General features: G+C 51.0%; 1 protein-coding gene across 1 annotated transcript; it reads right to left on the bottom strand.

Moving 5' to 3' along the window:
- Positions 1–1,985: 1,985 nt before the first annotated feature.
- LOC114696566 (keratin, type II cytoskeletal 78-like) lies at positions 1,986–10,614 on the bottom strand. Its single transcript, XM_028874361.2, has 9 exons — positions 9,568–10,614; positions 8,939–9,153; positions 7,570–7,630; positions 7,093–7,188; positions 6,212–6,376; positions 5,756–5,881; positions 3,812–4,032; positions 3,564–3,598; positions 1,986–3,483 (listed from the first exon to the last, which is right to left on the bottom strand). Exons 1-9 carry the CDS (start codon positions 9,931–9,933, stop codon positions 2,156–2,158), a joined length of 2,613 nt encoding a protein of 870 aa, XP_028730194.1. The 5' UTR covers positions 9,934–10,614; the 3' UTR covers positions 1,986–2,155.
- Positions 10,615–22,498: the final 11,884 nt, after the last annotated feature.

Genomic DNA, 22,498 nt, shown 5'->3' with positions numbered 1-22,498 from the left:
GTCCTCACGCCTTATATACCTTTCTGCTTTCTGCCATCACTCCCTGGGATTAAAGGCGTGAGTCACCATGCCTGGCTGTTTCCAATGTGGCCTTGAACTCACAGAGATCCAGAGGGTTTCTGCCTCTGGAATGCTAGGATTAAAGGCGTGTGCTACCACTGCCTAAACGCTATGTTTAATATTGTGGCTGTTCTGTTCTCTGACCCCAGATAAGTTTATTAGCGTGCACAATATTTCGGGGAACACAATACCACCACAGTATATATGTTTCTGTTCTTGTTTGAGGGGTTTTTGTATATTGATAAAAATTTAAGGGTTTTTTTTGTTGCAACATATTATGTGTATGTTTCTATTTTTGTTTGAGGTATTGTTCCTATGCAGTTCATTTGGAAATGTAAGGTGAAGTTCTAGATTTTGAAAGCTATTATTATAAATTATATAGGATAATCAGGAACATAGGTCAGTAGTTAGTCATTTATAACAATCAAAATTGTAGATAGTTAGGTATGCCTTCCAGATCATATAGAGATATATTTTAGATAGATAGATAGATGGCCTTCAAACCTTTCAAAGACCTACAGAATATGGCATTCATTTTAAATGTTTGGTTAACTTAAGGCTTTTCATGACAATGAGACACATCTGCTCCTGGCAGCACTAATTTATTTCAGAGTTTGCTTTCAATGTAGCAAGGCTAGCCATTTGGGCAAGAAGCTGCTCTTGCCTGGACTGCTTGACAGTATCGTGTATATATAAACTGGATGTGCAGGACCCATAGGAAAATGACCACTGAACTTTGCCAAAACAAAGTGGGATGGTACTTCAGGTTCCTGCTTCACAGAAGAAACTGCCAGATGTTCTGCAGGACACAGAGGAAAGCGACTGACAAACTTTGCCAATATATATGGGACAGTCTTTCAAATTTCCTGCTTTGTTGAAAATTCTACCAGATAATATGGGCCTGTAGGCTGAAGGTAGATGCCCCAATGTTGCAGAGGAACTTTGGTGACTGTCCAGGCAGTCTGATGTCACTGTCATTTCTAGAGTTTTTGGAAATTGTCTGCAATTCACTTTTTGTTTACTTAAATAATATTAAGTCCTTCTGGGGCCTTTGATGGAGTTGAAGACTCAATAGTTATACTTGCAGTTTTCCTTAGTTATGATAGAAAGTAACACATGTGTAAAACTTTGGATTCACTAAGATGGAATATATTATGGAGTATTTTCTTTAAATCTACCAGACACAAATGAATTGGAATTCAGTACATTGTGAATGTAATCTTTACTTGATAATTGTTCTTATTGTATGCAGTCTTACCATGTTAAAGTTAAAAGCTTTCATTTTTTAAAATAAAGGAGGGAAAGCCGGGCGTTGGTGGCGCATGCCTTTGATCCCAGCACTCGGGAGGCAGAGCCAGGTGGACCTCTGTGAGTTCGAGGCCAGCCTGGGCTACCAAGTGAGCTCCAGGAAAGGTGCAAAGCTACACAGAGAAACCCTGTCTCGAAAAACAAACAAACAAACAAACAAACAAACAAATAAATAAATAAATAAATAAATAAATAAATAAATAAAATAAAGGAGGGAAATGTTGGAGAATATTATTTCAAAGTGTATTGCATTTTTTCCTACTGCTTTTGTCAACAATTCAAAGATGTGTTTGATTAAATAAAATTGACCTGTGAGCAGGAGGCGGAGTCAGCAAGTAGCTGACAGGAAGCGGTAAGGAGGAACCACATGTAGCAAGGGGTTTTTAAGTGGGGACTGAGAGAAAGATGCTAGGATTTTGGAAAACACAAAGGGAGAAGGTTAGCTACTAGCTATTCTGTCTCTCTGAGTGAGCAGAATTCTATATAAGTTCCCTTAGTAGCTTTGAAAAGAGTCGGTGCCTGGGGGAACAGAATGCCCTCAGGCTGCAGCCCTTGCCTTGAAGCCCTTGCTTAAGGGGCAGCCACTGTAGACAATAAAAAACAGACGACAACAGAGATGAGTGTGCAGAGCAAGGCCTGCCAGCTGAGCACTTGGGACAGCAGGCAGGCAGACTTTATTGGCTTTCTCCAGCGCCCAGTGGGCTGCCTTGGGCTGTGAACACTGGGTATGGAGGATGGGGTGGGAACAAGGCTGCTGGGATCAGAAGGGATATGACTGCCTGGTCACTCAGTAAATGACAGATGTCTTCCGACTTGATTCCACTGTCTGCTTCAGGATGGTGCGGCAGCAGGAGCCAGAGCCAGAACTGAAGCCAGAGCCAGACACAGAGCAGGAACCCACGCTGGGACTACACCCAGATCCCTGGGGGATATCAAAGCCACCAGTTACAATGCTAGAGCAGCCTCCAGACCCAAAGCCGCCTTTCCAGCCTCTGAGTCCACAAGTGCCCACTTGACCATCACCAACTCCAGGCATGACCATTTGGCCTCTACAATCTCCTCCAGGCATGATCATTTGGCCTCTACAATCTCCTCCAGGCATGATCATTTGGCCTCTACAATCTCCTCCAGGCATGACCATTTGGCCTCTACAATCTCCTCCAGGCATGACCATTTGGCCTCCACAATCTCCTCCAGGCATGACCATTTGGCCTCCACAATCTCCTCCAGGCATGACCATTTGGCCTCTACAATCTCCTCCAGGCATGACCATTTGGCCTCTACAATCTCCTTCAGGCATGACCACTTGGCCTCCATCAACTCTTCCAGGTACGACCACTTGGCCTCCATCAACTCTTCCAGGCATGACCATTTGGCCTCTACAATCTCCTCCAGGTATGACCATTTGGCCTCCATCAACTCTTCCAGGCACAACCATTTGGCCTCCATCAACTCTTCCAGGTATGACCACTTGGCCTCCATCAACTCTTCCAGGTACAACCACTTGGCCTCCATCAACTCTTCCAGGTATGACCATTTGGCCTCTACAATCTCCTCCAGGTATGACCATTTGGCCTCCATCAACTCTTCCAGGCACAACCATTTGGCCTCCATCAACTCTTCCAGGCACAACCACTTGGCCTCCATCAACTCTTCCAGGTATGACCACTTGGCCTCCATCAACTCTTCCAGGTACGACCACTTGGCCTCCATCAACTCTTCCAGGTACGACCACTTGGCCTCCATCAACTCTTCCAGGTATGACCACTTGGCCTCCATCAACTCTTCCAGGTACGACCACTTGGCCTCCATCAACTCTTCCAGGTATGACCACTTGGCCTCCATCAACTCTTCCAGGTATGACCACTTGGCCTCCATCAACTCTTCCAGGTATGACCATTTGGCCTCCACAGATTCTTCCAGGTACGACCATTTGGCCTCCACAAATTCTTCCAGGTACGACCATTTGGCCTCCACAAATTCTTCCAGGCATTACTGCTTGGCCTCCACAAATTCTTCCAGGCACAACCATTTGGCCTCCTCCAGTTCTTCCAGGTATGACCACTTGGCCTCCACCAACTCCTCCAGGCACAACAACACTGCCTTCTGCTGTGGCTGCCAAGAAATGCACCAGGGTCACAGCAGGGTCCTCAGCACCACAGGTAACCCTACTCTCAAAGTCCCCTCATACTCACAGATAGTGACCTGGCTGATGTTCTCCTTCGACATCCTGGGGGAGGAAGGACATGAGAAAAAACACTAAGAAAGGCTATAAAGAATACAAACCCTAATTTAAAAATCCCTCCCAGCAGAGTTGGTGGCCCTTAGTGACTTACAGGGTAAGGAAATCTCTCAGAATCCCCTCAAGCAAAGAGAGACCTGCAGCGGCCTTCCGTTCCCCCCAACCCAGGCTCACACCCCCTGGTACCTCCAGATCTCCTACCTACACTCCTCGCTCTCCAGCAGCCTTCGATATGTGGCAATCTCCACATCCAGGGACAGCTTTGTGCCCAGCAGTTCCTGGTACTCGCGCAACATTTGGGCCATGTCCTGCTTGGCTGCTCTCAGAGCATCCTCTAGCTCATCCAGCTTGGCCTGGGCATCCTTCAGAGCCATCTCCCCATGCTGCTCAGCATCAGCAATGGCCGATTGCAGACTGCCGTTCTGGAGGGGAGTAGAAATGTGGGAGAAGATGGCTGTGGGCCTGACAGGGCCCTCAAAACAGCCACCATGGATGTAATTTGAAGACCCAGATAGACCCTCACCTCATGAGCTCAAAATTATGCATGACCACCCCATGCCCAGCCCCTCTCATCCTAAGGGAAAACATTGCCTAACAGCTTCTTTTCCTGTGGCAGAAGGTTCACTGGGTCCCCCAACATCTTCATGTTTACCCAGAACCTCAGAACATGATCTTTTTGGAAGCAGGGTCTTGGCTGGCATATTCAGTTAAGCATCTCATGACAGCACATGGTGCTTAGTATGAGTCCTAAATCCAGTCACTGGACACTGAGAAGCTAGGTGTGAGGAGAGAAGCAGAGATGGGTGTGGGCGACTCAGCATCACCTCAGATTCAGAAAGGAAGAAATCCTCCAGAGGCTGTCACGGCTCTGTCCCCACACAAACACCCCAGAACAGGAACAAGATCTCCTCTCTGTGTCTAGAAAGGTGATGGGTGGATGAGTAGGGACCCAGCACTCTGAGGCAGTGTGAAAAGCTCAGTCTCTTGGGCCTGTGCCAAAAAAGGAACAGGTCCTCCCAGCAAAGCACATGCATGGCTTCTCAGGGCTAGTCCTGGTGTGTTTAGCTGAAAGGTGTGTGTGCGGATACACATGCAAGCAAAACACCAAATCACATAAAATAAGAATCAATCAATGAATAAAATAAGAAACAGGGAGTGGAGAGATGGCTCAGTGGTTAAGAGCTCTGACTGCTCTTCCAGAGGACCCAGGTTCAATTCCCAGCACCTACATGGTGGCTTACAACCACCTATAACTACAGTTCCAGGGGATTCGATATCCTCTTCTGAGCTCCATGGGTACCAGACACACATATGATACACAGACATTACTGTAGGCAAAATACCCATGCAAATAAAATTAATTTTAAATAAAAAGCAGGTTTAGGAGGGGAGGCCGCAGAGATGCTTCAGGTTAGGAGCATTAGCTCTCCAGTCACGAGGCTGGGAGTTCAGATAGCCCCACCCACATAACCAGTGGGCACCTTGCACATGCCTCCACATACATGTTCACCTGACGTATGTACTCGGTGTTCATCACCCACTACGGGTTTCCAATCCAGGCTTCGACTTTGAGGAACATGAGCACAAACTTGATAACTTAGTAAGTCATCACCCCTCCCATCTGGGAGAACAGGGCACCTCACCTCCTCAACCTTCTGTGAGCTCTCCTGAAAAGGCTCCACCCACAGGCCCATCTCCCTTCCACGGGCTCTCCTCTCTCTCACACACACACTTTTCCCAAAGGGAAACCAGAAAAGTCAGTGTTTGACCTTAAGTTCCTGTTTGCTTGTGGGGGAAGAATCAAAAGAAGAGACGAACCGAGAGTTAAACTCACCCTCTCTCCAAGGAGACAGAAGCAAAATGTCTACCTGAATGGAGACTGTGAGTAACAGTCCCCCAGGACTGTACAGTGCAAGGGCTCTGCCCCAGGAAAGCCAGCGTGCAGGCCGGAGTTCACAGGGAACCAGCAAAGTCAGTTCAGAGGTGACTTGAAGATCTGTCTCCAACGTCCCCACCACAAAATGACCCAGAGCCCCAGCCAGTTCTCTGGATCCCCCCGACGCATGCTTGTATAAGCCTGTCTGGGAAGGAGACGGTGGAGGCACCAAGCCTCGGAGGATGCAGCAGTAGACACAGGGAGCCTACCTGAGTCCTGAGGCTCGCAATCTGACTCTGCAGCCTCTGAATGGCCTGCCGAAGCTGGGAAATCTGCACCCGGGCCTCCTTCATGCTGTCCCCTTGAAGCTGGGCTGATGCCTGAAGTTCCTGGTACTGAGGGCACAAAGGTAACACCATTGGTTGAGTTGACGGCTTCTTCTGCCATCTTCCCACCCTGGGAGATGCCTCCTGGTGTCTGCATTTTTCCCACTGCAGGCCAGCTACACTGCAGAGCTCATAGTAGACATGCCTGCAGAGGTCCAAGCTTGTCTCCTGACTTATTGCCATTGTCCCCCTCCTGAAATGTGGACACAGCCCTACCCTGTGAGGCCTGAACCTCAAGGATGTCATCAGAGATGCCCCAATAGGACCAGAGTTGGTGACCTCCCTGGGGTGTGATGTGACCACCCAGCCATCCTCAGCTTGCTCTTTGGGCCACGGCACCTTGGTCTGGAACACAGCCTCTGCCTCGGCCTTGCTGGTCTGAGTGATCTCCTCATACCGGGCGCGGACCTCAGCGATGATGTCACTGAAGTCCAAGCAACGGTTGTTATCCATGGACAGCACCACCGACATGTCATCAGCCTGAGTCTGCAGCTGTCCCAGTTCCTATAGGAGAAACCAACTCAGTGTCTACCACCCTGGCTCCCTGTCCCCTGTCCCCTGAGGGGAGAAGGATGTCTGAATTCCGCCCATTTGCCTATCACCCAGTAGTGGTGGTCCAGATTTGCAGAGTAAGGACCACTGAGGTGGTCTCCAGTGACTTTTGCAGTGTGGACAGTAAAGGAAAAAGACCCACGAGGCCCAAAATCACCTGTCTCTGTCATCCTTCTCACTCCTTATCACACCTCCCTCCACACAATCCCCCTGCCCCAGCCACACTGATCATCTCACAATTTCTCTTGCTAAGGACACAACCTCTGCCCAGAGTCCCAGAAATTACCTGCCTGAGGAGTTCCTCCCCTCCTTCACATGTCCAGCCTGATTTTACCTTTTATATCAGGCTTATTCGCAATCGCCACCTTCCCGCATTTCCAGCCCTGCTCCCCTGCTCCCCACAGCACCTATCACCGCCTAACAGAGTGTGGGGTTCACATGTACTGAGACTGGTGCTCTGTCTGCCTCCTCGGAGAAGCAGCTTTGAAGGCTTTGCCTGGTTGTTCCTCAATGAATTCTCACACCAATGATTGTAAATGACGAATGACCACAAACCAAAGCCGTCCTCCCAACAGGCTTCCCCTTCCCTGTGGCTCCCCTCGTGGCCACAGGGAGCCTGTCCATCCTGTCCCTTCCGTCACCTCTCCCTGTTCCTCACACGTCCTTACTTCTTCATACAGACGTGTCAAGAAGCAGACGTATTCTCTCAGAGACTCCAGCCTGCCTTCCAAATCCATCTTGCTCTGGAAAACCTCATCCACATCCTGAGGACAGGGAGACAGAAAGCATGCGTCTCACACTTCGTCCCAGGACACCCACGCCGCTGTGTCTCCCTCTTCTCCCCTCCCCATCCTGCCCTGCACTACCTGCACACTGCTGCAGATCAGCCCCAAGCCCCTGTGCTGTTTGCACTTCCTCCCCGGCCTCCCAACCTCTTGCCGCTCTGCAGTGAAGCCCGAGCCTGTCAAACAGCGCCTCGTTTACTAAGTGCCTGTGTCTAGGTCAATATCCCATCCTGGCAGGGCGGCCGCATGCAGAGTGACAAGGTGTCCTCAGTCAGTATCTCCACCCTTTGACCTCCCAGCCTGAGACCAGTTTAGGGCATGATGGGGGCTTTCTGAGTGGAGCATTTGAGCCCCGCCCACCTTCTTAAGGACGGCAAAGTCATTCTGCACTGAGGCATGCTTGTGAGCTTCCTGGTCATACCTGCAAATGGAAAATGACAGTCAGGGGGCACCAGGTCAGAGCTTACAGCCCCACCCCTGCACTCCGCACCCCCACCCCTGCACTCCGCACCCCCATACCCTCCCTGCTTACAGCCCACCTCTGCACCCCCATACCCTCCCTGCTTACAGCTCACCCCTGCACCCCCATACCCTCCCTGCTTACAGCTCACCCCTGCACCCCCATACCCTCCCTGCTTACAGCTCACCCCTGCACCCCCATACCCTCCCTACTTACAGCCCTCCTCTGCACCCCCATATCCTCCCTGCTTACAGCTCACCTCTGCACCCCCATACCCTCCCTGCTTACAGCTCACCTCTGCACCCCATACCCTCCCTGCTTACAGCTCACCTCTGCACCCCCATACCCTCCCTGCTTACAGCTCACCTCTGCACTCTGCACCCCCATACCCTCCCTGAGTGTCCTTGTCTCTTCAGAGGCCCCCAAGTCAGGAGCCACTGCTGACCCTTTTCCCATTCCTTTTCAGGGGGCTGTCATACCCTATCTATACCCCTGAGTCAGCCTGTATTCCACAGAACAGTGGGCCACATGTCTTGATGGTTTCCCAAGCACTCAGATGCCTCTGAGCAGGCAACATGGGTTTCCTGGGGGAAACAGGACTCTCCACAGCAGACCTGAAACCTTGGATGCCTCCCTCACTCACTCACTCCCTCCCCACCTGCCCTGTTCCTTTCCCTGGAGACCACGAAGGTAAATGAACTTTTCCCAGACAGTAACAGTAGAAACCAGGACTGGGAGAAGTAAGAGGCCTACCCTCACCCTGCAGCCCTCACCGCCCCTCAGCCCAGGGCTGTCTGCACCACCAGGCTGCCTAGGTAGAGCTAGAACCACAGTCCAGCCATGAATCACACCATGGGCCTGGGGACAGGTGCACTAAGCTGACTGCCCTCCACCCAGGACCAGAGGACATCTGAGTCACGTTACCCCACAGCCTGCTAAACAGGAATTTCTCGAGAAAGCAACCAAGGTTGTTGTTTGGATCAGCCCTTCCCAGTCCTGACCAGAGGCATGGACCCTTGTGGCTAGACCTCAGCCCTCTGGAAAGAGACCTCAACATTTCTCCCAGGTCTCTCCAGGCCTGGGAGGGGGGGGGTGCTGGGAGGGGGGGGTCTCCTCTGCATATTGCAGGTGACCCCTGTGAATCAGGAGAGGGGCAGAATGGAGGTCAGTCATGCAGCGCTGGGAGCTGGACATGCAGGAGACCCTCAGGCTGGCAGAGCACTTCACACACCACCCCCTAGACACCGCACGGAGACTTCCATTGCTCACTTGGACTTGTACTCATCCTCCTGATCCTGATAGGTCTTCAGCTCGGAGTCCAGAGCCCCTCGCTCCCTCTGAAGCTCCTCCAGCTGCCGCCTGAGCCGGGCCAGGCAGGCTTCGAACATGCACTCCAGGCCCTGAGGGCTGTGACTCCCCTGCAGCTGCTGGAGCAGGGCCCACTTGGTCTCCAAGACTTTATTCTGCTGCTCCAGGAAGCGTACCTGGAACCAGACATGGGGTCCTGAGACTTCTGGGACTCCCCTGGCACAGCCTCTGGAGAGGGAAGCCTCAAAGACCCTCTTGTGGGCCCCTTGCTCTTGCCTCCCATCCCTGCCTGTGCCGAGGAACCTCAAGGCCTCCCACAAGAAGCTGAGCACATCCACGATTGGATGGGGCAAAAGAGAGGAGACTTCTCATCACTACCCAGCTGGTGGTCTCTGTCCCTGAACCCCAGCCATGGAATAGCAGGGCATTAGCAAACCAGAAAGCCACTGGTTAGACCCTGGGAGGACTTCCTTGCCACTGAAGGGATGAGAAAAGTGGCAGAAAGAGATCAGATCTCCTCCCTCTAGTCCATCTTGTCTAGAGCAGGTGTCTGCGGGAGGCCCAGAAGCAGGGGCTGCTTTTACCCTCACCTTGTCAATGAAGGAGGCAAACTGGTTGTTGAGGGTTCTGATCTCTCGAGTCTCCTGCGTCTTCACCACCTGGAACTGGGGGTCAACCTCGATCTTCAGTGGGGTCAGCAGGCTCTGGTCCACAGTCACCGCTTGGATGCCCCCTGGAGGGCACTGGGAAAGACCAGGCCCTCCACTCCCCTGCCCAAACCGGACCCCTTGCCTGGCCCCTGCCCCCCAGGCCCTCTCGCAAGAGCTTCCTCTCCATCTCCTGGAGGAGCTAAGGCTCCTGCTGCTGAAGCCAGCTCTGCCTCGAGCCCCTGCAAAGGCAGAGCACGCTGAGCGAGCACTGAAGCCCCTCTGGGCCCGGCATGGGGAGAGAGACATGGCAGAGACAGGCAGGCCCGGAGCTTCAGACGGACTGGAGATGGTCACGGTGTGTGTGCTTCTGCCCTGGGGCCCTGGCACGAGACTTTTATCCCCTCCCGTCCCTGGGCTGGGCCTCGGAGAGCAAGATGTTCTCGGTCTGACTGTGTCTGCCACTTGCTGCGGCTGATCTGCTCTGACACACTCGGGGGATAGGTGCGCGGCACGTGCCGAGCCCGAGGTGGGAGACCAGGCCCTGCCCTAGGAGCCAAAAACAAGGAAGCATCTAGAGGCATGAGCCATGGTTACAGGCAACGGTTGACATCATGGGGGGTATTCAAGGAAGGCTTCCTGGAGAAGGAGAGAGAAGCGAGCATGTGTTCAGAGAAGAGGGAGGCATGGGGAGCAGTGGAGGTACCACACCGTGGAGGTTCAGGAGGAGAGAAAATACAGCTCCCAGGGGGAGATCCAACCTGACAGAGGCAGCACAGGCCCTGAGCAACCAGAAGGCTGGCAGAGGCGTTGCAGCACAGACACCCCACGATGTAGAAATGGCACAGAAAAGCAGGGCACCCAGTCCCTCCTTCGGCCCAACCCAGCAATCATTCGTGAGACGGGAGACAGAACCTGCCACACGCCAAGCAGGTGTCCTTAGCCAAGATCTGTAGAACAGCAGCCAATCCTATGGGCCTACTCCTCCCAACACGCTACTCCAGGCCCCTCCAGCTGGCACAAGCCCTTCCAGTGGGTAAATGAGGGGCACCCCGCTACAAAATAAAGTGAGCATCTAGAAAACTACGCCTGGGCAGTCTGGGAGCAGGAACAGGGGGCCTGGGACTCTCCCAGGATGGATTCCATCCCTGCTCTAGCAGGCGGAGGAGCACCCAATATTTGCCTAATGTTGGGGTCCAATATCCAGCCTGACACAGGATCCCAGGAGGAAAGCGTGCTGTAGATGATCCAGCTGCTCCCTGGGGACTGCTGAGCCTCTCTTTCGGATTCCTGGGGTCTTCCCTAGTGGAACAACAGATGCTCTCCTCCACCTCCCCTCCTAGCACCTGAGGGTGGGATATTTGGGGTCTTTGAGAATGCAACTCCAAACAAGAACAAACAGAAACTCAGCATACCAAACAGTGGAGAGATGCTATGAGGAAGTCATTCTTGACAATTAGCACAGCCGCACAGGCGCCCCACCCAGGCCAGATGACCATGCACAAGCGTGTTCCCACTCCCTCTGGGGGCTCACAAGCCCCTCCATCCTTCTCCAAACCTTTGGCAGCACCTCAAGAGACATGAAGAAGAAACCTTCAAGGCAGCAGGAGAAGTAAAGAAGTTCAAGGCACGAGGAGCCTGGGAAGCCAGAGAAGAGGAGAAGAAGACCCCAGAGGAAGCTGATGGTACCGTGGGAAGGAGGCACCCAAGCTGCCTGCAGTCTACTTGGCTCCTCTGAGACCTCGGCTCCACGATGTGCCCACCGCTGTCCGAGACACTTTGTGAGAGAGAGCTTTGCCCACGTGTACAAGAGTGAAATAAGATCTGTATCTGCCACCCTCCTTAAAAATCAACTCCAAAGACCTCAATGTTCAACTTGAAATGCCAAACAGCTGGAAGCAATACCAAGCACAAGATATAGGTATAGAAAAGGACTTTCTAAATAAGGCTCCATCCATTCAGGAACTCAGGCCAACAATTGACAAATATGGTCTCACAAGTCTGAAAAGCTTCTGTACAGCAAAGGAAAGAATCAACAGAGGACCCTCACAGAGTGCAGATAATCTTTGCCCGCCATGTACCAAATAGAAGGTTAATCCCAGAATATATAAAACAAAGAACTCAAATGCAGAGCCAAGAAAACAAATGACCCCATTGGGAAAAAAAAAAAATGGGTATGGTCCTGAACAGAGAGTTCTCAAAAGAAGAGATAAAATGGTTAATAAATTTCTCAAGGTACTCAACACCCTCAGCAATTAGGGAAATGCAAATTAAAACTACTTTGAGGGGCTGGTTAGATAGGTCCACAGACAGAGGCGCGTGCTGCCGGGCCCTGTGACTTGAGTTCAATGACCGGGACCCACATGGTAGCCAGGGAGAATCAGTTCTCACAAGTTGTCCTCTACCTCAACACATGCATGCTGTGCACACCACACACACACACACACACACACACACACACACACAGAGATAGATAAATAAGATGTGAAAAAATGCTTTGAGATGTCATATCACCCCAACCAGAATGGCTAAGGCCAAGACAACAAACGCTGGTGTGGACTTGGTTCATGGACACACTGGAGAACTACTCAGCTGCAAAGAAACCAGAAATCGTGAACTCCACGTGAACGGAGGGAACTAGGACATTTTCTCCTGAGGCGGGTAACCCAGAGCCCGTAAGACAAGCGCCATGTGTTCTCTCTTATTTGTGAATCCTAGCTCTGAATCCTTAGATGTGTGTAACCTGCAGAAGCCAGGAAAGGAAAAGGGGCCCATCCTGGGGAGGAGCTGGGGGACAGTAGAACACTGGCTCTATGAAGTGGAAAATGGGAAAAATGGGGTGGGGGACTTCATCTGGGAGAGGGAGGAAGTGATGAGGAAGAGGAAAAGAGGGAGCAAAAATGCCAAGAATGATTTGAAAAGTGTAGGGAGACACTATTCTACAACAGTAAGTACTGCTATTACTTAACAGTGCATATATAATATACAAGTGCATGTGTACACACATAGATAATCTAAATGGAGTTGTGCCGCTTGGGGTGATAACGCTCTTCCCAAGACTATCTAGAAGAATAAAAAAAAAATGGTGCCGGGCATGGGGACTCCCTTGAGTTTTGGTCAGGGGCGACCCAGAGGCTCTCAAAACGATGTAGGCAGTTGCCACTGCCCTTTGCTGCCTCCCAGAAGGTAACAAATGAGGTAAGACCTTATTGATGAAGACATCACTCGCTTAGGACACAGGGCTTAGAGGAATCAAGTGGGAACTTCCTGGAAGCCTCCTCCCTGAGGACTGACTCTCGTAGTGACAGAGGTTCTATGCATGCTTCCCAGGGAGAAGAGCAATCAACAGCCCTACCCCTGTAAAGCCTCCGACCACACAGCAGATCCTGCAATGGTGCAATAGGGACACTTTCATCTGAGGGGTGACCAACAGTGGACTTAAGGTCCACTCAACAGGAGGGAATGTGTACCTGGTGCCTAGCCAGCTACCCATGGCTGGAGAAGCCAGAGACCAGAGGCTAGCCTACTACTGCCAGTTCCTCCATCAATATAATTGCTCACTTATCCTTATCACCAAAGATAGGTATAGCTCTCGTCCCTCATCAAGGTAGCTTCTTCTTGCAAGAGATGAAAACCATTACAGGGTCACACAAGTGGCCAACATGCAGAGAATACGTGGCTGTGCCCAACCCCTCCCCACACATCTGCAACACAACCCCTAAGGCTCAGAGAAAACCATGAAAGAGGGGACAGAAATATTGTAAGAGCCAAAGAACCAGGACATCTGCTGTGACGTAGTACCTTCTGTATATGTTCGGGAAGTATCTTCTATATATGAATGTGAGCTCTCAGCAATACAGTCCAAAACAAGACCAGCATAGTGACAATATCAGTCGACCTGCCAGTGTGGACAGGAAAAATTCTACACAGTCCCACCCCAAAATGAAGAGCTCTAGGTTGTCAGTGCCTGATAAGAAAGGGAGATTCGTTCTCCTCCAAGAATGAGCTCCCGCATAGTTTGTCCAGTCCCAAGTGGTCAGCCCTGAACACATGTTCATACGAGCAGAAGTAAAGAGACTCAATAATAATAATAATTAACGGGGCTGGGCATGGTGGTGCACGCTTTTAATCCCAGTGCTTGGGAGGCAGAGACAGGTGGATCTCTGTGAGTTAGAGGCCAGCCTGGGCTACAGAGTGAGTTCCAGGACAGCCAGGGCTATGTAGTGAGACCCTATCTCAAAATTAGGATGATGATGATGATGATGACGATGATGATGATGATGACGACGATGATGATGATGATAACGATGATGATGACGATGATGATGATGATGACAGTTTTAAAAGAGATCATAAATTCGGACGGTGGCTCGGGAGCAGTTGGAGAGGGGGTGAGAGAAGCAGAAATGATATAGACACAGTGCTTTCATATGAAGTTTTGAAAGATTTATTAAAAATTTTTAAAGAGAGGAGGAAAAGAGGCTTGGGCCCTTCCTACCTGCCACCTCAGTGGGCCTTGCTTAAATACATCCCTGGGGTCCCACGGGGACTGAGATCCACCACCCCTTCCCCCCTTTGTGTTGAAGAAGGACAGAGGTCACACCGAGCCTGGCGTCAAATCCTCCTCGTGGAGCTTCCCCATACCTGTAATGTCACAGGACATGAGAGCCACAGGAAGCTTCAAGGTCTTGGCATCCGATGCCTTTGTTTTGCATTAGAGCTCTCTCAGGCTCCGAGGGTGTGGGGAAGGGATAGACCGGGCTCCCTTAGGTAACCAGAGATTACACCAGCTGAGCCCAGTCCACTCTGGACCTCACTCAGGCATCTGAGGGACGTGGCCAACAAGGCCACCCACACAGAGTGGCCAGAATGGAGCCAGCACCCCACTCCCTTCACTGTAGGAGTCCTCCAAACTGCCCAGAGGAGCCTCCTCCTGCAAATCAGGCCTTCCGAGACCCCATCACCCTATCCATGGTGTTTTCCGGCCTTCCAGCTCAGGGTGTAGCATTCACTAGGCATCTAGCAGTATTAGATTGAAGAGATGAACTGTGTGTGTGTGTGATACTGGGGACTCATGACTTTGTGAATGTCTGGTAAGCGCTCTGCCACTGAGTTACAGCCTGACTGATCCCTCTTTTCACTTTATTCTGAGATGGCGTCTCGTTCAGTTGCCTAAGATAACCTTGAATTCATTCTGCTCCCCAGGCAGGCTTCAACCTTGGCAATCATCCGGCCTCAGTGTCTGGAGTAGCTTGGATTATGGGCCTAAACCTCCAGGCCTGGCAAATAGTGATCCTTGACAACCACATGGGGGGATCTTCTAAAATCCCCCAGTGGCAAATGTGAAGTCATTTAAAAGACCATTGAAATCCCAGCAAGATGGCTCATCAGGCAGAGCCTGGTGGAGAAACAGACATTTAATAGGTGACTGGACAGGTCTCAAGTGCAGGATGCCCCAGGCCTCAAAACCCACAAGTGCACTGTGGCACTTGCAGGGGTACACATACTCACATATACATACATATACACACATTCACACACACTCACACACATGTACATATACACATTCACAGATACATACACACACACACATACATACACATACACACACTCACACATACATACATATACACATACACACATTCACACACACACATACACACACATTCACACATACATACATATACACATACACACATTCACATACACACACACATTCATACATACATATACACATATACACATTTACATACACTCACATACATGTACATACACACATTCACAGATACATACACACACACACATACACACACACATTCACACATACATATACACATACACACATTTACATACACTCACACAAACATGCACACATTCACACATACATACATTCACACACACTCACACACACATACACACACACATTCATACATACATATACACATTTACATACACTCACACAAACATGCACACATTCACACATACATACATTCACGCACACACACATACACACATTCACACACACACACTCACACACACATTCACACATACAACATAATTAACTTTTGTTTAAAGACCAGGTACTGTGCAAGGTACACGCAGTAGGGTAAGTTGGGGGACAGTAGAAACGCCACCTCTCCTGAAAAGACGTGAAAGTAGGAAGGAGATGAGTTGGAAAAAGATCTGTAGGTATGAGAAGGGAGCAAGAGAGGGTGATGGGGGTGAAATAATCAAAATCCATTTACACATGTACGGACGGGTCAGAAAGGGAGCATAAGGGGAGACCCCACGGGGGACTGCAGTTTGGGGGTGGAGGGATGCACAGAGCAAGCCCCTAAGTCACAACAGCAAGATGGAAACTGATAGAATCATCAGACTGGCCTGGGCGCTCAGCCACAGTGCAGACACACACAGACACTGTGGCCGGGGTCTCCCTCCACCTCCCCTGCTCCAGGTCACCCACTGGGAGATGGGGCTGGTTCACTGTTGGTGTTGGGATGTTTTGATGTTGTTGTTTTATTTTTTCCCGGTTGTCATGGATTCATTCAGCAAACATGGCTGGGCACCTATGGTGTGCCGGGCCCTGTGCTGAGAGGAATTTAGCTAAGACCAAAGCTCAGCCCCAATACCAAGAGCCTTGGAGGAGAAACAGACATTAAATAGGTAATTAAACAAGTCTCTAAGTACAATTATGATATAAAGAGAAAGAACGGAACATGGGAAAGGCCAGGTCATCCCCTCGTGTTTTTGTTTTTGATTTGGTTTGGTTTGGTTTGGTTTGGTTTGGTTGGTTGGTTGGTTTTTCTGGAATACGCCAGGAACCCTGCATCTCAGGGCCTTTGCGCTTTCTAGCCCCTTCCTGGACGGTGCCCCCCAGGATGCCCACACAGGCTGCTCCCTTGCTGCCCTCAGGCCTGTGTTCCTCGGCTGTGCCGCATTGTGCCCATGCATCCCCTGCCATTTCCTGTGTCCTCCTCGCTCCCTTGCGTGCCCTGCGTCAAACTGACTCATTCTCTTTGGCAGCCTCCCTGCACAAGGCCCTAAGCTCCACAGGGGCGGGATTCACTCACCTGTGGCTCCCTTCTGTCCTCTGCACCTAGAGCAGAGCTGAAGCCCAGCAAGGCTGCAGTAGTCATTTAAGGACTGAAGAAACCCCAACCCAGTCTCATTTTGTGGCTTCCTGACATCTTTCTGGCTCTGTCGACCCCATAGGGTCCCAAGACTCTTCTCTGAAGCATTAGTCCTCTTCCCAGGCCCCACGAGCCCTCCTGAGCTGAGAAGTATTCCAAACTTGAAAAGTGTGTGTGTGTGTGTGTGTGTGTGTGTGTGTGTGTGTGTGTGTGTGTGTGTGTGTGTAGAGCACTGACAACTGAGTTGAAGTAGTCCAGGAGATGTGAGGTGGATAAGGCCTCTTTCTACCCAGAAAAGAATATCTGATCCTATGGAAGAGCCACTCATGAGAACAAAACTCAAGAGTAAGAAGGACATGGGAGGGACTGCCTTGGTGGTAAGGGGGGTATGGTGGTGGGGTCCTGTTCTCACCTTGATTCAATAGCACAGTCTTGATAGAAAGTGAGAACAGAGCCCTTGGCACATGGCTAGACGCCCTCCCTCTGGGAGTCACCCAGCTGTGCTCCTGTTCAGCCTCATTGTCCTAACTTGCCTAGAAGGACATCAAACACCATGTCACCGTCTTGCTGAATCCCAGGGAACCTTTGTCTGAACTACAATAATTATCAACATACTGTCACCCTGCTCCCTGACTGGGGACCCAAAGTAACTGGCTACTCACACCCCTGCCTCCACACCTTCCTCACCATGCCGGACTAAGTGGACAAGAGTTCACTGGATAAAAACAAGTGAGTCTTTAATGTGCTGAGTAGAGGCACTCAGTCTTACAGACAGAGAAAATTAATGAACACGGAAAAGAAAGGGTCATCCTCCTGCCTCCTGCTCCCGTGTGTTGGAATTACAAGTGTGTGCATAAAATATTTTATATAAGGGTATTAAAATAGAATAATTAAAAGCATAAAGAATTAAATGCTTCCCTGAGCTGCTTGCAGCCCTTCTGTTCACCCTGGCTTTTCAAGCCTAGTGGAGGAGCCTCCTTGCTATGCCTCCACCGTGCATGGCTTCACCGAGAAGGTAGCGCTCGGCAACATGGGAGTTCAACCATGCTATTAACCGGGTCTCAGACTTCCAGCCTCCAAAACTGTGGGAAGAAATTTTCCATTGAGACTACCGTGCAAAAAAAAAAGAAGATTATCAATGAGCTATTGACGCCAACATCTAAAAATAAATGAGGCCCACATAGCACCTTACATACATTAAGCATTCATGCTACACACCAACTTTACACACGTCAACTATTTAGTCCTGGCACCCTAGGAAGCAGCTGCTATTACTAGCGCCGACTTACAGAAGGAGAACCCACAGAATGGAGGCACAGTGAGAACAATTAATTTGCTGAAGACCACACAGCTCTACATAGCGGCGCCGGGAATCTGTTCCTGAGTAACAGAGTCCCCAAATCTTTGCTCCTATGGCCATACAGCGCTGCTCTCGAGGACCCAGGAAGGTCAGTGTTGAAGGAGGATATTTAGCCAACAGATGACCAGAGAGGTAGGACAACCTAACCTAAGACCACACAGCAGATCCAAAACTGAAAGTCCATCTCAACACGTAGTCATTCCTTTATGAAGCACATAGCATGCTCGAGACACCATGCTACACCAGGTCAAGCGAAGGTTAACAAAGGTCTCTGCCTCGGGCCCTTGCAATCTGGTGAAGGAAAAAGAGTGGGTGGGGGCCCTACATAGAACTGTCACATGAAGTAAGGCACAGGAGTGCCCCTGAATCAAGTGTGGCCCAGAGGACAGGGCCTGGAACAGCAGTATCAGTGGGTCCTGCTCCTGACCCAGCCCAGGAACCCCCATCCTCTCCAGGGTCACAGAGGCCCAGGGCAGGTGAGCAGGGGAGTGGAGAAGGAACCGACCCCGGGCCGCACTCACTCAGGCTCCCTGTCCCTCCCTGGCTGGTTATTGTTTGAGGGACCCAACAGGAAAGCCTCTCCCATCCTGCCTGCCCTCAGGCAGCCCCCTCTACCCATCCCAGACAGTACAGTGACTTCCCTCTGCTCGGTCACTATGGAGCCTTCCTCCAGGCTTTGACTTTTGTAGCTGAGAAATGAACCAAATTCTAACCTTGGATATTCCAATTCTCCCAAGTAACCGCCATTTACATCTCCCCAGTACCACCACGTCCCTGCTTCACTCAGGTGCTGAGGACCTGCCAGGTGTCCTTACATGTACGTGTCGTGGTTGTGGTGGTTGTGGTTGTGGTGGTTATGGTTGTGGTGGTTATGGTTGTGGTGGTTGTGGTGGTTGTGGTTGTGGTGTTTGTGGTTGTGGTGGTTGTTTTGAGGTAGGGTATCCTTCATAGCCCAGGCTTGAACTCAAGACTTCTTCTGCCTCCCACATACTGGGATGACTGGCCTACACTACCTCACCAGCTCCTTGAATGGAATTCAAGCCAGTTTGCTTTTTTCCTATCCAGACTATAATCCATTACATCCTACAAACTGCACTTCGAGGAGTTTATTCTAATTTTTTAATTAATAAGCAATCGAGGCTTAATTATTAATATGTAGCAGATCTGTCTGTGGCCACATTGGCCTCCTGCAGGAGACACACACGGTCTCCAAGATGCCCCAAGGTGAGGTCCAGGCCAGATGTGGTAACTTATAACCGGCCTGCATGGCAGGAAGGAAAATATTCTAAAGAGACACTTGTGTCCCTCACTTTGATGACCAGAACTATTGAATACCAAAAAATTAGAATTCCCAGGAATCTCACGGTGAGAGAAGAAAGGGGGTAAAGCCTGGACCAGCCGCATGGGGGGAGTTTGTTTCCCTGAGATTCATGGCTTGGCCAAACTAGAGATGGCTCAGCGGTGGGTGGGACCACACCCTGGCCAGGACTGCCTAGCGAGGCACAGCTCTGGTCCTCCTCTTAAACCTAAACCTCTGCCAGGACCCAAAGATGAAGGTTAGTGAGGAAGGGAATCACGTGATCTTTGTCCCTCTTCCCAGTGTGGCCACAGTCAACGAGTCTTCTTCTGCTCTTAACGTCACTGCTTTGTTTAACTGACTTAGAGCAGGTGACTAACCCCGGCTTACCGGGGATGTCACCGAAGGCTCTGACCCGTAACCATGCTTCCCCATTTCTAGCAGTCCTGGTGATGACGTCCGCTTGGTGTCATTGTAGACAATAGCCCACCCTTCCTCTGCCCTAGGCAGGACAGCACAGCACACTGTCTGCCCCAGCTCCTCCCCTACAGGACTGAGGACGGGGAGCCATGCTCCTCTCACTGAGCTACCACGGGAGAAGGTGGCACTCCCTGGAGAATGCGCTTATCGCAACCAGGAATGGGTACGCCACGGGGAGCCTCTGATGTCTATCATGTTCCTCCCTGGCCAGAGAAGGCACCAAACCAAGGAGGGGAGCATTCCCAAGACAGAAGCTTCAAGAAGAGATTTGCAACACTCTACCCAACGTCTTCGGTTCTAAGGGACAGTGGGAATGAGAGCTGACACCCGTCTGGGGTGATAACTACGCATTCACAAGCATGCCATGGGCCACCTCTCGGCGCCATCACTGTGCAGAACCCTCCTCCATGTCTTCATCCCCTGTGCCAGAGGAAACAGGGTTATCCACTCTACAGATACAGAAAAATCAGGGGGGAGAATGCCCAAGATCCCCAAGAGACCCAAGATGAGGGTCTTTCAGACTCAGTCCAGGAAGGTTCCCAGACGTCTCCGTGACACAGAGTGGCTGCCCCTGTGCTTCCTAAAGTGAGGAAAGCTAGCCAAGGGCTGGGGAGGAAGCCCCTAGGAGAAGATGCTGCTCTCCTCAGGGGGCCCAGCAGCACTCAGAGGCATGCTCCAGTCCCAGGGCTAGCTCTCCTCACTCTCTATCTGGGAGGGCATAGGTAGCTGCTTCCCTGCATTTGTCTTTTCCTCTCTGCTTTTCCTTTTTGTTTTTTGCTTTTTGATTGTCGAGGTCTGGGGAGTCAAGCTAGAGTTGCTGGGGGTGGGAGGGGGCGGGGGGGCGGGGGGGGGGGCTGTTTCCAAGCCCTGTGCCACCAAGCCGAGCCGTAGCCTGATTTTCTTTTTCTTTTGAGTCAAGGTCTACCTAAACTGCCCAGACTTGCCTTTGTGCTCATTTGGAAGCCCAGACATTAAACTCTCGGTCCTCCTGCCTCTGCTTCCCATATAGCTGGACCCACAGGTACGGTTGACATTTGCCATATAAATGTGCCCACTGTGGCCGATTGCAGACATTGTGGTGATATCACCGAAGGCAGATGTGGGAAACGAGGCCACAGTTCGTGCTCCTGCACATCAGATGCAGACACACACAGTGTGTGAGTGTGTGTGTGCGTGCACGCGCGCGAGCGTGTAGTGCGTGTGTGTAAGTGCGTTGTGTGTGTGTGTGTGCGCGCGCGCGCGCGAGACAGAGAGAGAGAGAGAGAGTGAGTGTGTGTAAGTGTGTGTGTCTGTGTGTGTGTGTCTGTGTGTGTGCGCACGTGTGTGTGCATGTGTGTGCGTGCGCTTGTGTGAGTGTGTGTGCGTGTTAGTGTGTGTGTGAGTGTGTGTGTGAATGTGAGTGTGTGTGTGAGTGCATGCACGTGTGAGTGTGCGTGTGCGTGTGCGTGTGTGTGTGTGTGTGTGTGTGTGTGTGTGTGTGAGCAATAGGGAGATGACTGCCCCTGGACTGGGGGGCAGAAACATCTCATGTGTTCCTACACAGAACCTGGAGGCCCCTGAGAGGTGAAGAGGGAAGTGTGCTCTGAAGCGTGCTCAGACCACAGGACTTGAGCTGAGAGCCCAGACTTGCCCGTGTGGGCCCAGCCCCCACCGCCGCCCTGGTGACCCAGTCAGGTTCTGCCGGTTGGACGGTTGGATGCCCTGCTGCTAGCGACAACCCTGGCCCAGTAAATATTATGAGGCACGTTACCAAGCGTAGCCTCCAATACCCAGACTCGGCCTGGCTGCCTCTGGGGGAAAGTTCCCGGTGTTCCTGTACCTCGAAATGGCCAAGATGGCCAGGAGAAAGCCAGGGCTCCATGGGCCAGATCCCAGCTTACACCAGCTCACCAGCTTTTCCCCCTGAGCCAAGCAGAGGGCCCTGTCTTGCCATGGAGTTGGGGTGAGATTCTACCCTGTCCCCAAGGAACAGTCTGAGAGAGGGATATTTTCAGACTACAGAAGGCAATCCACAGCCCACTAATGGACACCTGTTGAGTGTCTCCACCAGCTCTGAAGAATGAAGGACCCCTCTCAGCCAGTGAGGACAACATCACACCATGACACACTGAGGGACATCCGGATAAGTAAACCTAGAACTGCGATGTAAACGAATTTGTTACTAGGATCATTGTCCCAGAAAAGTTTAGGAAACTCTCTGACAGAGGCGAAGGTCCATACCCCTGACACACACAAACCCTAGAAAGTACCAGCTAAACCAAGGGTGCTGGCACACACCCGTGATCCCAACACTTAGGAAGCTGATAGAGACAGACCCTGGGCCCAAAGTCAGCTTGAGTGACATAAAAGCAGTGTTTGATGTCAGGCCTGGGGTAAAAGGTCCAGAGGTTAGCTCCACTGGTAAGGTGTTTGTCTAGCAAGCACAAGGTCTTTGGTTCAATCCCTAGTACTACCCATGGTACCACACGCCTAGATCCCCAGTGGAGATGGAGACAGGAAGATCAGGTGGTCCAGGTCATCCTCAGCTGCATAGTTTGAGGGCAGCTTGGATACAGGAGCCTGTCCAAAAAAAAAGGTTTAAAATGGGTTTCATAGAGATAATAAGGC

This window comes from Peromyscus leucopus, chromosome 20 (assembly GCF_004664715.2).
Source record: "Peromyscus leucopus breed LL Stock chromosome 20, UCI_PerLeu_2.1, whole genome shotgun sequence".
NCBI lineage: Eukaryota > Metazoa > Chordata > Mammalia > Rodentia > Cricetidae > Peromyscus > Peromyscus leucopus.
Note: the sequence above shows the minus strand (reverse complement) of the source record. Positions and strands in the feature narration are given on the sequence as shown.